Genomic DNA, 14,108 nt, shown 5'->3' with positions numbered 1-14,108 from the left:
GGAGCAAACATACAATGTCTAATTACAGTTTATTTATACACTTGCCAATATATTAAAATAATACAAAGTATGCGCTAGATTAACATCTGTAAATCTGTTCCCTGTACAGGATTTGTTGACTTATTTACATTAACATAATGGAAAAAAATATGTCATTTGACCACATAGTAAAACAAAACATTTGCTGTACTATCTGTGCCTTTTCTCTCTTTCTGATCACTACCAACCTTAAGAACGCTGGTGCTTTCAATCACTCTTCAGACATTTGCTTGTCTCGTCTGCTTTGAAAAACCTGGTTTGTAAAATATTAAAACTACAGTCAAAGTCAAATATTGTAGAGGTTTGTTTTTTTTGAGATGAACATATAAAACATTACGTAGGACGAGGAATACTATCCACATCGCAGAACTGGTTTTAAATATGAATTTTTGAATCACTTTATAGAACATGTTTGAGATCAGAACACCAAGGGTTCATAGAGTGATAAATGTGTCTTGTAAATCATGATGAAAGACTGAAACTGAATACGAACAAACAAACAAACAATGTGTTCTGGAAAAGAACCAAGCACGTCATTTATTTCCTTCTTGTCCAATCTGAATGGTCCAAAATTCCAATATACCAGAACAAATTTGAAAATCCAAGGTAGACATTTCAATAAATATTTCTAACTCTTGACACAAACTGTTGTCAAAGGACTGTTGAAATTCACCATAGTATGGAAGTATTTTCATCTGTGCCATGTTAGTTTTGATGTCTATGTGTGCAAAAGACAACTCGTAAATCCCAACTCTTCTAGATAATCAAACTGGCTAAGTGCAAATCCACTACCATAGGCAAGAGGTGAAAATGACCTGAAAAGACTTGGTAGACAAATGCTCTAAAGAATAGAATATGACAAATGCTACAAAATACTCAAATCCCATTTCTCAAATCTAGTTTTTGAATACTAATAGAGTAGAAAAAATCCACAAAATAAATTGCTATTTACATAACTGGCCAATGAAATGAAATTTTTAAACCAACTTTGATGTTTTCTGGCAAACAAAAAACAAAACACTAATTATACAAAATAGTGCTTACCCAGTTCAATCTTATTGAGAGGTCAAAAAATAAAAATAAAAATATAGGAGGGAACCTATGTCATTTAACTCGTGAAGGGAAAAAAATAAAATAAAATGAAGAGACAAACAATGGAAAACATCCATTTGATTAATTTGAAGAAAAAAAAAAATCAGAGATTAACTCTGTTAATTGGGTTAACTGTTAACAATGTCCTCTGGGAATCAAGTGTGTCCACAACAGTTCCAGTCACACTGCCACAGTTTGGAACCGCCGCTTGAGCATTCAATGTATTTGTCATCACTGGTAGATTCTGCAGGGCTGGGCATCCAACCACATTTAAAATTGCACCGTCTGGACTTAAGAGCAGTTTAGTAGGGGGATGGATGGTGTGCACACCTGAAGTCTTGCTTTGAACTTGGGATGGATTGGTTATGACAACTGGCATTCTAATGTTTCCAGGTGGAACTCCTTTAAGTGACTGACAAGGTGCCATAATAACAGAGTTAACAGATGGGGGCACAGTCACAATGGGAGCGACTTGACTATTACTGATGGTACCTCCGATTGGTGGAACAGTTGCCACCGGAAGTGACTGTATCCTTGATAGCGTGCTACTCCTTGGTGGCATGGCGATTGTCTGGGAAATCACTGGTGACACAACCGATGTCAGATGCGTTTTTGGAGGTAAAAGAGCTGGTGTAGCCATGCTCGGGAAACAACTCTGCATCTGGGCAGTAACTGGGTCACTGAGAGTATTTTTTGACAATGCAGAGTGTCCTTTTCCTTCAGAGGGAAGTCTTGCAATACTGGCCAAGCTTTGTTGTCCTGATGTTATGAACCTAACAGAACCTAACTGAGTAACCTGAGCAAAAGTCGTAGAGTCAGTAGAAATCAGTGAGGGTCTTACTGCAGTTATATGATGATGAACAGGAACAGAGGTTACAGCTTTTGCTTCGGTATGTACTGGTAGTCTAACAGGCATACAATTCGATTGCATTTCTGATGCTACCCATTTTGAACCTTGAACAACTGATGTAGAAAGAAGAGGACTTGAAGCATCTGCCCTGTTTTGGACAGGAGACGCAGTGCCAGACATGGCTGGGCCTGCAGGGTGTGTGGCTGGGTTTGAGAAACAAAGAATATGACTGCCTGGTCCAAGGCCTTGAGCAGGTACTACAAATCTCATGTTGTTGATAAACAGTTGGGTTCCAGGAGCAAGTGGAGCGTTAGTGTTGATCACAACTTTGTCCTGCCCTGTGGTGGGATTTACAGGACCTCTGAACACAGACGTTAAACCTGGTGCTGGGTTGCCTGATATTTGTGTTTCTGCTGTGGTGCTTGAAATTACAGTCTGAGAGAACCTTGGCACTGACGTCATGATTGGATTCTTGATAGGTTTAGGAGTTGTAACAAGTGATGTAGTAAACCATGGTTTATCAGTGATCAGACCGCTTGGTAAATTAATGTTCATTGGACCTCCCAATGAAGGACTTTGCACGTTTGAATTTGACCCTCTGACTATAGGTTCTGATTTATTATTTAGGATGTTTGATATTGAGACAGTGGACAAAGCCCCCTTTTGATCTACTGCTGAAAGCAAGGCCGAAGAAGCCATGTGCCCAGTGCCGTAAGTTGAAAATGTAACAGCTTTGCCATCACAGGACCCAGTAACTTTGACAGGAGCTTTGAAATTCAGTGATTGATGGCTAGTTGTCGAAGGCTTGCTTTTTTGCACTAAAATAAGCCCCCTCGAATTTGCAAGTATACTTGAGGCAGTTGTCAAAGGTGCAAGTTTCTTGCTTGTGACCATTTCCTCATCCACCACCCTTGCTGTTAAACCTGAAATATTGATACCCTGAACTTTAGTCAGAGACCCAGTAGTTGTGCTGCAAGTGGTTTGAACAAGGTTCGGTCTAATCTTCATATCATTCATAGATAATGAAGTAGTTGTGGCAGTAATACTGGTCTCTTTCTGAATGGGAACAGTAGAACACCCAGAGGCAGACTGAGTCATAATCAAAATTCCCGATGCTGGAACAACAGATGGAGCAGCAACAGAAGCAGGGGTGACACCTGTTGTTGATGCAGGGATATTTGTAGTTGGAGTGACAAGGAGAACTTTCTGGAAGGTGGACGGATCTGGAGCAACGCTGCTAGCCAGACCCCTTTTTAGAGAAGATCTAATACCTGGCAAGTTAACAGACTGAAGTTGGCTTTCAACAGGACTCACAGCTGAAGAAACACTAGCATTGTTCTTGGATATTGCTGGAAGTAGTGAGTTGACGTCAAGTAACGTCTGGGCAGTTTTATTTGGACTGTTAGACTCAGGAATAAAAGTGTCATCATTCAAAATGACTGTACCTATTGTTCTTTCTACCTCTGGAGACTGGTTGATACCTTTTAAAGGTGACTTGGGTGCACATTTCAAGGTCGCACCTCTGTCATTCTGTGGAGAGATAGCAGGCAGTAACTTGGCGGTGCTAGTGGTAGTGCTGTCAGCTGCTAGGGCAGTGGATGTTGCCAAATTTGAGGACTTGGAAACCAGGAAGGCTTGAAACTGGGGTGGCATGGTGAACACAGGGCTGGATGGCAAAGAACTTGCTACATTCGGTTCAGAAGTCTGCAACTTCACGACGCCTGTATTTCCTCCTCTTGTTGTGACAAGGATGGACTGCGAGTCTCTGATGCAAACTGTCTTCAACTCTTGCTTAGCATCACATTTAATGGGATCCCTAGAGGGTGAAGTAGGGGTAGGAGATCTGTTTAGCACTGAGCATGGTTCAGTAGTTTTTTTAAGGCTAGGTGAAGCTCTGCAAGATGCAATCTCTTGCAAGCCTGCTGAAACAGAATGTGAAGGTGTTTTCACAACACTGGTATCATTTAAAGGAGCCACTTGCTGGACAGGAATCTTGTTTTCTGGCACAGAAAACCCAGAAGCATTGGACAAAATCACTGTAGTCTTGGAAGTAGGTACAGATGTTTGCAGATTTCTTGTTTCCTCAGTCCTTTGAACAAGTAAGTTTGAGGGAAGTATAATAACCTGTTGTGTTTTCTCTTCCTGTGTTTTCTGGTCTCTAACTGGCTGCACAGAATACTTAACTGAGGTACCATCATTCCTAACCAAACTCAAACCTTCTGACATGTTGTAGAGTACCTGCACAGGATTGTTGGGCAGGCATGTTGCCTGTGTCTTTGTGGTGACTGGTGCCGACACTGCTGTCAACTGACAGTTTGCTGTAGGTTTGGTTGGCAATACAGTTGCAAATACTGTCTTCTTTGGCAGTTGCAAAGCTGGAGCCATTGCAGCAGCCTGTGGATGGCTCATTAAGGTCACTTTGTTTCCAACACTCTTGGCTAGCAATGCTTGGATAGGTTTACTGTGCCTCTGACAAGTACCCAGAAGAGCAGATCTTGTAGATGCTTTTGTGGTTACAGGGTTTTCTCCTACTTTATCCTGATCCTTGGATGCAAACCCAGATGAGGGTTCAGGAATAGTATCAGCAGCCAACTTCCCTCGTTTACAAGGACTGATGTCTTCATGTAAGTCAATACTTTGGCGACGTTTTGAGCTTCTGGTTAAAGGTCCAAACTCATTTACAACTGTGGTAACTTCTGGTCTATGGATACGGCATTCTAAAAACTCATTTCCAAGATGGCTGTCAAATTCTGCAGTAAAAAATAACAATTACAAGTTTAGATAAAACCTACATTCATTAATTATACAAATACTAAACAGAAATGTTCAAAGAATTGAGTACATTTAATGCTTGTAATATTACATAACCGTAATTTTAAATGTTAAAAATAAGGATAAGATAAGCAAGGGAGAACAAATAAATTTTTTAAACAAATAGTATGAGACTATATTTTTCCATGACTCCGTGATTATGGAAGCTTTTGTTAAAAGATTTGCACCTTTTCTTCTAGAGTCTTTCTCGAAATTTTGCTCATCATCTGATTCTCCCTTAATGTCTGAAGACGAGTCTTTTTTACATCCATCTCCTCCGACTGCCACGCAAACCTCTCTGACAAAGTTATTATGTTCAGAATGCTTTTTGAAGTCCTCACATTCCTTTTTCAGTCTGGCTCTGAAGGAAGAACAAAGTCAAATGTGAGTTTACCAAATAAACTGAGAATACAACTTAAGTTAAAATCTGCAAACAACCTTTTGACACATTCTGCCAGGCAATGTACATCAAACAGCACTAAGTATTATGCTCCCGTTTTAATCTGAAAAGTCACTTAAGAGCAAATCCATAACCATATGAAAAATAGACTAAACGGCTGTATAGCTGGGTGTGTACCTGTTCTTTTGGAAGGCCTTGAGCAGTTTGGGTTCCCATGGTAAGAGCTCATTCAGCAGTCTGATGAGAGTCAAGTGAAGCTCCTTCACAGATTCTTTCTTTAAGTACCATCTTCCCTGAAATGTACCATCCACAAACACCTTAAAGAGGTGCCAGCAGTGTTTCTGGATGTATAGTTATGCCATGTGAGATATATAGTCATGTTAAAATAGCATTAAAACACGCTGTCCACCCTCTCAGCTCCACTGAGCATACAGGAACACACTGTACAAAAGCCTTAGGCATTATTTATGATAATTAATCTTCTTAATAAAGTGGTGCTTCTATAAAATAATATACAAGTACAATCACAACAAAAACAAATACAGTAAACATAAAAGGACTATTTTATTTCCTAAAATGCATCTCCTTGATCGCTGGTCCACTTGTAGCAGCACAACACACACTAACACCACCACTGCTCCTGAGCGTCAAAGAACATGAGGAAAGGAGGCAAACAGTGCAGAGCAACAGATGGACTACAGTACAGTAGAAGTGCTCCTGTGTGGTCAGTGGAGCTGAGAGAATGGACAGTGAATGAAGAGGTGTTCATAATACTGTGATATGACTGTATACATTTAATTAACAAAAATTTCCTTTTATTTCACTTCCTGAAAATATTTAGTGAAACATTTCCATTTTTCACTCACTTTAAATTTGGGAAAAAAACAAGAAAAACTGAGAAAACATTTAGTAAACAGACAATACAAATTATATGAAAGCCTCAACTAATGAACATAATACATTTCAGTATTTACTGGGTACAACGTTTGCCTTTGATATAGCGTCAATTACGTGTAGGAGACTAGCTTTCACTTTATCAAAGGAATCTGTAGCAACAGCTACAAAGACCAGTCTTAGAAGTTGGTTACATTACATAGGATTAGGGTTATAATAATCCAAATAATCCCCCTAGGAAATGTAAGATTTTGTAGTAATCAGTTGTGTTATAGTACACAAGCTTCCTGTCATTTTGACTGAAAACTTTTGTCTCATTCTCAGTTTCATCTTTTCATTTTCTTCGTTTCATTTTTTTTCACTGTTATTCATTACTCTGCAAAAGAAAGCTCAGTTTGAGCGGCAGGTAAAGAAAGTTTTAGTCTTTTATCCATATACGGCTTTCACAATAACCGTTTTAAATGTAAGACATTACGTGTGCTAAGACAGCAGTTCAATAAGGTTGTGTGTTGTTTGTGTGTGCATTCCCTTTCTTACTAACACATCTCTTTTTGATGCTCTCCAACTGATCCAACTCGTCTTCCATTTTAATGATGAGATCTCTCAGCTCCTCTAAACTGGTACAGACCAACTATGGATTGTAAGGTTTGGGTGGTGGTGGGTGCAGGGGTTGTTTACCAAAAAAAAGAGGGGGAAAAAACAGTAAATCAATACAAATGTTTAAATAAACATGAGCAACAACAGTTCTGGCCATAGCCAAAATACTAAAACTACTGGATATTTCTTCTGAAACAAAAGCCTTAGTCTTGTATTTGATTCAATGCTGCCACCTACTGATCTGCACAACAACCTGAGAGGTTCTGTATAATCCAGAATGTTACACTGGATGTAATAGTATTCTCATGCATTATCTAAATGTTCTCCTTTACCTTATGAAAATGTATAACTAGGTTGGTGAATGTCAGCCTATAGCACTGAAATTGCAATTATTTATAGATTTAAATCTCTGTACACATCAGAAATCTGCTTAAATTCTTACTTTAAATGTTGGTTCCAACGACAGCTGTGGAGGCTCCTCCTCTTTCTCTCCAATCACCTCAGCATCAAACTTTCCTATTGACAGACAGTGCTTTTGTTTACTATATCAGATATCCTATAGGAAGGCTCAACACTTTTATTAGTCAGAGAAAAAGTGAATATCCATACCGTTTTGCTTTCAATTAAAAAGCCATTATTAATCAAAGATTAATAACTGTCAAAATTGCATTTTAAGATTACCTGTTTATTACATATTAAAAATATGGTTAAGTTAACCTAATAGTGGAGAATCCATACAGTCTGGAAGCCTCAAGCAAAAAATAAATCAACTAAATTTCAGGGAAATTCATTCATTATCTGTAACCCTATGGTGACCAGACGTCCTCTTTTACCCGGACATGTCCTCTTTTTTAGACTTAAAAAATGTCCGGGCGGAATTTCACAAACGTCCGGCATTTTGTTTTTCTAGAGCTTACATAGAACTTCGAGAAGTTTCGTTCACAAACTAGTCCCGCCCTCCCCTACTCCGTTTGGTTCGCTTGAGTGAGAAGGGGGCGTGGTGAAGTAGCCTAAAATCTTCTGATTGGACGATCTGACTGTAGAGCTACCGTTATTGGTCGATAACCTTCTCTGTAAACAGTTAATTGGTCAGTCTACACGTCAGTAGTCATCCACCCCCCCCCTTAGTGCGAGGCAGACAAGCCTCGCACTAAGAACATAAAAATGGAATTTGCGGTTGCAAATGCATGCTTTTAAGGTGCGAACACCTTAAACACAGTTTGAAATATCAATAACAATTAAATATTAAAATGCACTGGCCAAATATGTACAGGAAACGTGAAAAGATCAACTGATACGCGACTGAAAATTCAATGTTTTTATTTTCTGGGATAAACAGCCTAACCCTTTTGTTATATATAGAATTCAGTTAAATGTTTTGCTTTATATCCGACAGCTAGATGAGATCCTGGCTGTTATCTGACAAAAAAAACATGTAACAAATGTCAGGGCTAGCATTTCAAATGTTTCCAATCTCACCTAACTTACGGCTTTTCCTTTTAGCTTTCCTCTTCATGGTGGCCGTGGTCCTTTTATACGGAGTGTTTTTGGCTACTCGGGCCTGCTGAATATTTTTCAGCCGTAGTTTATCAGTCCTAGCTTTGACCCGAACAGACTTCTCTTTCTTCTTCTTTCTCTTCTTTTTCTCGCCACGTATAGTTCCCACATTGGCCTCTAGGTGGCTCGCTTGCCAAGGGAACTGCGAGCCGGATCTGTCTGGCCCAGCTTTAACGGAAAAGCACGAATGATTCTCTGGTTTGACGTCAGAGTCTTTAGAACATTTCAGACAAGGACCCTTGACCCTGTCTTCTTGTGCAGTTTCTGTTTTTAAAGTGTCTGTGCTCTGTGACTTCTCTTTAAGGCCGTTTTCCTCCAACATAAAGTCATAATCCACTTGATTTCCTTCTAGTATCTTTAACCTTATTCTTGGCTCCACTTTTAAAGGTTCTTCTTCCTTTAGTCTTTCAGGATTTTGCTGGAAAAGTAACCTTCTGAGGCCATTTTGATCCGGTTTATTTTCTTCTGAACAGGCATCCATGCCTTGAAGTGAAATGTCTTTATTTACCCGTGAATCGAGATACCCGTCGTTTTCTTCTTTGATCTTGCTATGCTCCTGGATCACAGAAATGTGACTGGACCCCTTGGTTGCCACTTCATGTTCTAGTTTCTTAATGTGAAATGGCGGTAAGGGGAAGCAGAGTGGCGCACGTGGGCTCTGGCAATAAATCCGCAAATCCGCGCCACAGAAATGTGGGAAGTGTATGTAGGCGTTCTCCTGGCCGTCGTACCCCAGGATGGACTCTCGGCACTCGTGAATGGGCTGCCCAAGGACAGCGTCCTGTACTTTTTTTTGTGTCTCGTATACGTTATCGCAAAGGCCTTTCAGCAACCACACACGCTGGTTGAAAGGCAGCAGGTGAAAGCTAGTCTTCTCCAACGGACTTGTTTCGCCCAAAGTCCAAAAGAATTGGTGGCAAAGTCCCAGTTTCTCTGCACAGGCCACTTGATCCTCAGCCTGGCCCACTTCCTGATACCAGAGGAGAACTTTCTGCCTCAGGTCTGACTCCCAGCGCTGGTAGGGCAACGTGGGCCTTCTGTGGAGGGTCACCCTGCGATTGGGCTGGCAGAGCAAAGAGGTCATGACCTTGGCTAAGAAAGAGCTACAGCGGGGCATTAGAAGACAACGCTCCAGTTCATAGAAAATTATTTCAGGCAGGTTAAGTGCTGCCTGTGCTAAACATAAGAAGTGACCTATGGCAGGAAGTTCCCACATTGTGCTGATGGGCCATGGCTCTGCCAGAGCGAGCAGGTTTTGCTCCCACTCCTCCACCTCTTTGGCAGATGCTTCCTCTGCCTCCTTCTTCTCCAGCTCCCGCTGCCTAAGCAACAGAAGAGGCACAAACTGAACAAACATGAGCATTAAAAACCATGTGTAACTTAAAATACCCATCTATAGACAGACTGTAATACCCCATAAGGCCTGCAGGGTGCGATATGATTTCCATTCAGCAGTCCTCCACAAAGAGAACCAAAAATTCTATATAAATAATTAAACAAATATATCAATTCTTGATTATGTAAATAAATATATATTTCAATGATATGGTACATGCTTAAATAAATGTCTCAAAATCTATTTCGACATGTTCATGTATCATCTTAAATTTGGGCCATTTCTCTATATTATGGGGCCTAATGGTAAAGGACCTGGCTTGGTACCGGAAAGTTGCCCGATTTGATCCATGGCTGAAGTGCCTTGAGCAAGGCAACTAAACTCCAAACTGGCTGCCCGCTGCTCCAGGTGTGTGGGTTCATGTCCCCTTAATTGCTAATCATTTATTTATTCATAAATGTATTTATTTATGCATTTCTAGACTTCAGCATTATATTTTTAGGCTAAGTCTGGAACATGGCCACCTTCCTGAAAGTCGCCATATTGGATCCAGAGTGATTTAAAGGCTCAAACAGACCATTAAAAAATCATTGCCATCTTCAGTCAGAATGGATGAGAACACTGTTTCATGTAGCACTGTCAGGTAGCGCTGAGCTTTTAGGGTCTTGTCGAGCCTGTAATGAACCTGTAACAAGCCTGTAATGAACAACAAAACTTATGCATTTTGGTGATAACTTTTTAATCAAAAGGGATATTGCAAATCAGATTGTGGAAATTGATTTCTGTGACAATTCTGGTCTTCTTTGATATGCTACATGACCACCTTCCCATTGGAAATACTTGCCCTTGATCCAATATGGCAGCTTTCAAGATGGGGGCGATGTTCTGGGCATAAAAGATAGACCCCTCACCCATTACTCGCTTGGGTATTCAGATATGTCATTTTCATATATAACAGATATTGGTCCTCTATATCTCCACCTACATTACCTTTTCTCCTCTTTAGCTTTCTGCTGTTCCTCCAGTCTGAGCGCCTGTACCATGACGGACTCACAGCCTCCCACAGTAATTGTCGCCAGGTTCCGAGGGACAGACCTCCGCCTGCTCGAGGTACCAGCTGATGGTTTCTCATCTTCAGTGCCAAAGCGCCCTTTGGAGGTTACAACCAGGTTTGTCTTTTCTCTCAGGGTCCTGTTGAACATGAACGAATGAATGAAAGAAAATAATGACATTTCCATCCAAAGGATGCATAGCAAAAAAAGATTTCCCATGCTTCAAACATTTTCTAATGTGGACATAGTGGAAACAATGATGAAATATGTTTAGAAATGAAATGCTGACAAAAAACCCTAGATGTGAACTGTTAACATTGGTGTAGACTGTAACAAAATCCTAGTTTTGGCTACGTAACTAATAGAACAACGGAATAAACACAATTGATATACTGGCTGTCCCATAAATCAGAATGAATGTAGCCTACACTATTCACTGCCAATGATGCCAAACTTTCGTCAGTGTCACTGCTTACCTTGACAGGAGAGTCAGCTTCTGCTCCAGAATGATCTCCAGTTTCTGAGCCTGTTTGGAGATCCAGTGGTCAACACCATGGGATCGGTAGCAATGCTCCAGCATGAGGCGAAAATCGGCCACAAACTCGGTGATGCTCTCATACTCCCGGTTGACGAACTTGTCATCCATCCTTTTGAAGCTCATGTTCGTTTTCTCTTCTTGCTCTCCGGAGCCATTCAGGTGCCAGAACGGTGCAGTGAGAGCTTTGTGTTTCTCCATAAAGAAGCTGCGGAATATCCTATAGGCCTGCTGCACCTCTGCCGTCATGTCTTCGTCTTCATCATCATCATCGTCATCGACGTCATCATCATCAACCAGAGAAGACCGGCTGTCCTCAGACACTTCTGTCTCCATGCACTTTGAGATTGCATTCTCCACAGAAGAACCATTGCACAACCCTTTAGAAACATGCACCTGCTCAGATCTAGATGAAGGTGTGCCCTGACAGTGAGGAGGCAGTTCATCCTGGAGATGATTGTGGAAATACAAATGCTTGATGTCATCCCTGACCCCTTCCATCTCCGTGCGGTGCTGCGACGTCTGTTTTACAGCTTCTGGAGGACAGTTTGTGTCGTTTTTACTCGCGTCAGGATGCACCTGCATTTTTCACCAACTCGATGAAGGTAGTTTCGATCATCAGCGCTGAAGCCAGAGGAAGCCATGGCGGTTCCTAAAATGATTTAATATTTTGGACTTCAGGGTTTTAAAGTGAAATAAAACAACACAGCAATATGATGTAAGGGTAATATTACTGTATATTGAAAGATGGGTAAATACACCTGATATTTACTGTTCTTCTACAACTTCCCAGACAGGTGAGTATTAAAGTCATCTGCTCTGACAGGTGAGTTTATGTGCTCGTGTATGCCGAACCAGACAGGTAAGTTTACCTGAAATAAACACCCGCCTACAGGTGATTATATCGAGTTATTTATAGATACTCTCCTGAAAACATAACTGACGTTATTCCTGACCGCTCCACACATTTTAAATATCTTACCAAGCTTCAGACATGTGTATATAATACATGTCATTCAGTAAGGTGTGCATAACATCTATAGATCCGTACCTGTGCAGCGTCTCTGTGCGGTTTCCCTGCCCAGGCTGTGCGCTCCGGACCCGGCAGGGCTCCAATGGGCTCTCCGCTACTCTCCCGGAGCACAGTCCGTCCATTTAAGCACACATGACCTGGAGTGAAAGGTCCCCATACCTCACTGAATACAGCGCTCGGAACGTGTTAAAATGGCCCCCTATAACGCGACTGTTTAAGTCAGAAACTGAGGAGCCCTGACTCTGTAGGTGAAACTCTCTTTAATTCACTAAAGCGCTAACGAGCTCGCCATCTCCCCATATTCCCGCCACTGGAAAGTTCACAGCGCGCTACAGTCTCCTCACTGAGGACAGAAATGACCCATTTACGGGATAAATAACGTCTCCTTGTTCTGTAAGACATTTCAGACACTGCATTGTGCTACAGAACTGTGTTTATTAGCCTACCTTAGCTTAGCAGCACGCTAGCGGAGATTTAACTTCAAGCACAGGCTTTACTGCGCCTGCGTGAACGAGGTTGCCAGATCGCTATGAATCAAGCGTTCAACAATCTAAATATAAACACTGGCATTTCAGCTTTTAAAAATATTTGTACTAATTATTTTACTCGTTTTACTCATTGCAAAATATCGTACTGAGGGAACCAAATATTTTAAATCTATACTTATCTATGTTCATAAAATGTATAAGTATGTTATATCTAAGGGAGCAAAAAAAAATCCCTCAAAGCTGTAAAATTTCTAGAGGCCCACTTCCCTGCACATTTTAGTCCCTTTCTTGCTTTAAAAAATACACATTTATTCAATTGTGGACTGTTAATGAGCTGATTAGTGTGTTGGGAGCAGAAATAACACCAAGGAGTGCATGGCAGTGGTCCTCAGGGATGAGAAATACTGGCTTAGACACATCCTTTCAGCTTTACCCTCATTCCGTGTGCACAGATATATGAATATACAATTAGGCCTTGCCTCTGTCTCTGTCCACACCTCAGTATGGAGAGAGATTAGTCTCAAAATACTTTACAAAAGCGTAAATGTTAATCCACAAATAAAACACAAGTCACTAATATGTTTCACTGTTCACAAATGAATACATCACATTTGTAATTTGTACAAATACAGTTACATTCATAAATTCATGTGTTTGGTTTTCATAGATATATCATACTTTTATGCGAAAATAAATACATTTGTTTAAATTTACATTAAATATATTTGTAAAGTCGACGTCTCGAATTTAAAATGTATTTGTAAAATGTAGAATCTGCGTTTGTGAATCGAGTCACTCTCGTGTTTTCCATGACGTGAATTTGTTCATTTCCTTCCGCGGGTTTTTGGATTTTGAGACTTTGAGAACAACCTACCGGCAGGGGGCACTGTTGTTTTAGGACGTGTGGGGCCAACTTAAATGGAGACGTATTTGCGCAACATTTAATGTGGAAGTTCGAACAAAATGCCTATCTATTTACTAAAATGTCATTATTAAAATGTCTATCATTTACTGCGGCAGCCAATGGAGTCATAGTCCCGCCTACAGGGGGTTGTTTCGCTGCGGCCCTGAGAGCAACAGGTCAGTCCTGAGACACTCGGGAAAACAACAGTGCCACCCAGCGGTGGCTTGTTCGCCTGCTGGCCACATTTGTGGATCAGACTGCATTTGTAAACACGTGAGTGACTCGATTCACAAACGCAGATTCAACAATTTACAAATACATTTTAAATTCGAGACTTCGACTTTACAAATATTTTCAATGTAAATTTAAACAAATGTATTTATTTTCGCTTAAAATTGTGGTATATCTATGAAAACCAAACACATGTATTTATGAATGTAACTGTATTTGTACAAACTGCAGACTGTGAGACACAGATTGGGATGTGTTCATTTGTGAACAGTGAAATATATTTGTGACT

General features: G+C 40.6%; 1 protein-coding gene across 2 annotated transcripts; it reads right to left on the bottom strand.

Annotated features, from left to right (window-relative positions):
- Nucleotides 1-568: 568 nt before the first annotated feature.
- Nucleotides 569-12,623, bottom strand: LOC136668489 (uncharacterized bromodomain-containing protein 10). 2 transcript variants are annotated; one of them, XM_066646029.1, is made up of 9 exons: nt 12,215-12,623; nt 11,105-11,815; nt 10,567-10,767; nt 8,163-9,562; nt 7,126-7,199; nt 6,628-6,717; nt 5,370-5,485; nt 4,981-5,153; nt 569-4,731 (listed from the first exon to the last, which is right to left on the bottom strand). In XM_066646029.1, exons 2-9 carry the CDS (start codon nt 11,746-11,748, stop codon nt 1,235-1,237), a joined length of 6,195 nt encoding a protein of 2,064 aa, XP_066502126.1. In that variant the 5' UTR covers nt 11,749-11,815; nt 12,215-12,623; the 3' UTR covers nt 569-1,234. The 2 variants fall into 2 exon arrangements, with proteins under 2 accessions (XP_066502126.1, XP_066502127.1); XM_066646030.1 differs by having other exon boundaries at nt 8,172-9,562.
- Between the last annotated feature and the right edge of the window lie 1,485 nt (nt 12,624-14,108).

This window comes from Hoplias malabaricus, chromosome 15 (genome assembly GCF_029633855.1).
Source record: "Hoplias malabaricus isolate fHopMal1 chromosome 15, fHopMal1.hap1, whole genome shotgun sequence".
Lineage (NCBI taxonomy): Eukaryota > Metazoa > Chordata > Actinopteri > Characiformes > Erythrinidae > Hoplias > Hoplias malabaricus.
The sequence above is the reverse complement of the archived record's forward strand: the minus strand, read 5'-3'. Positions and strand labels throughout refer to the sequence as shown.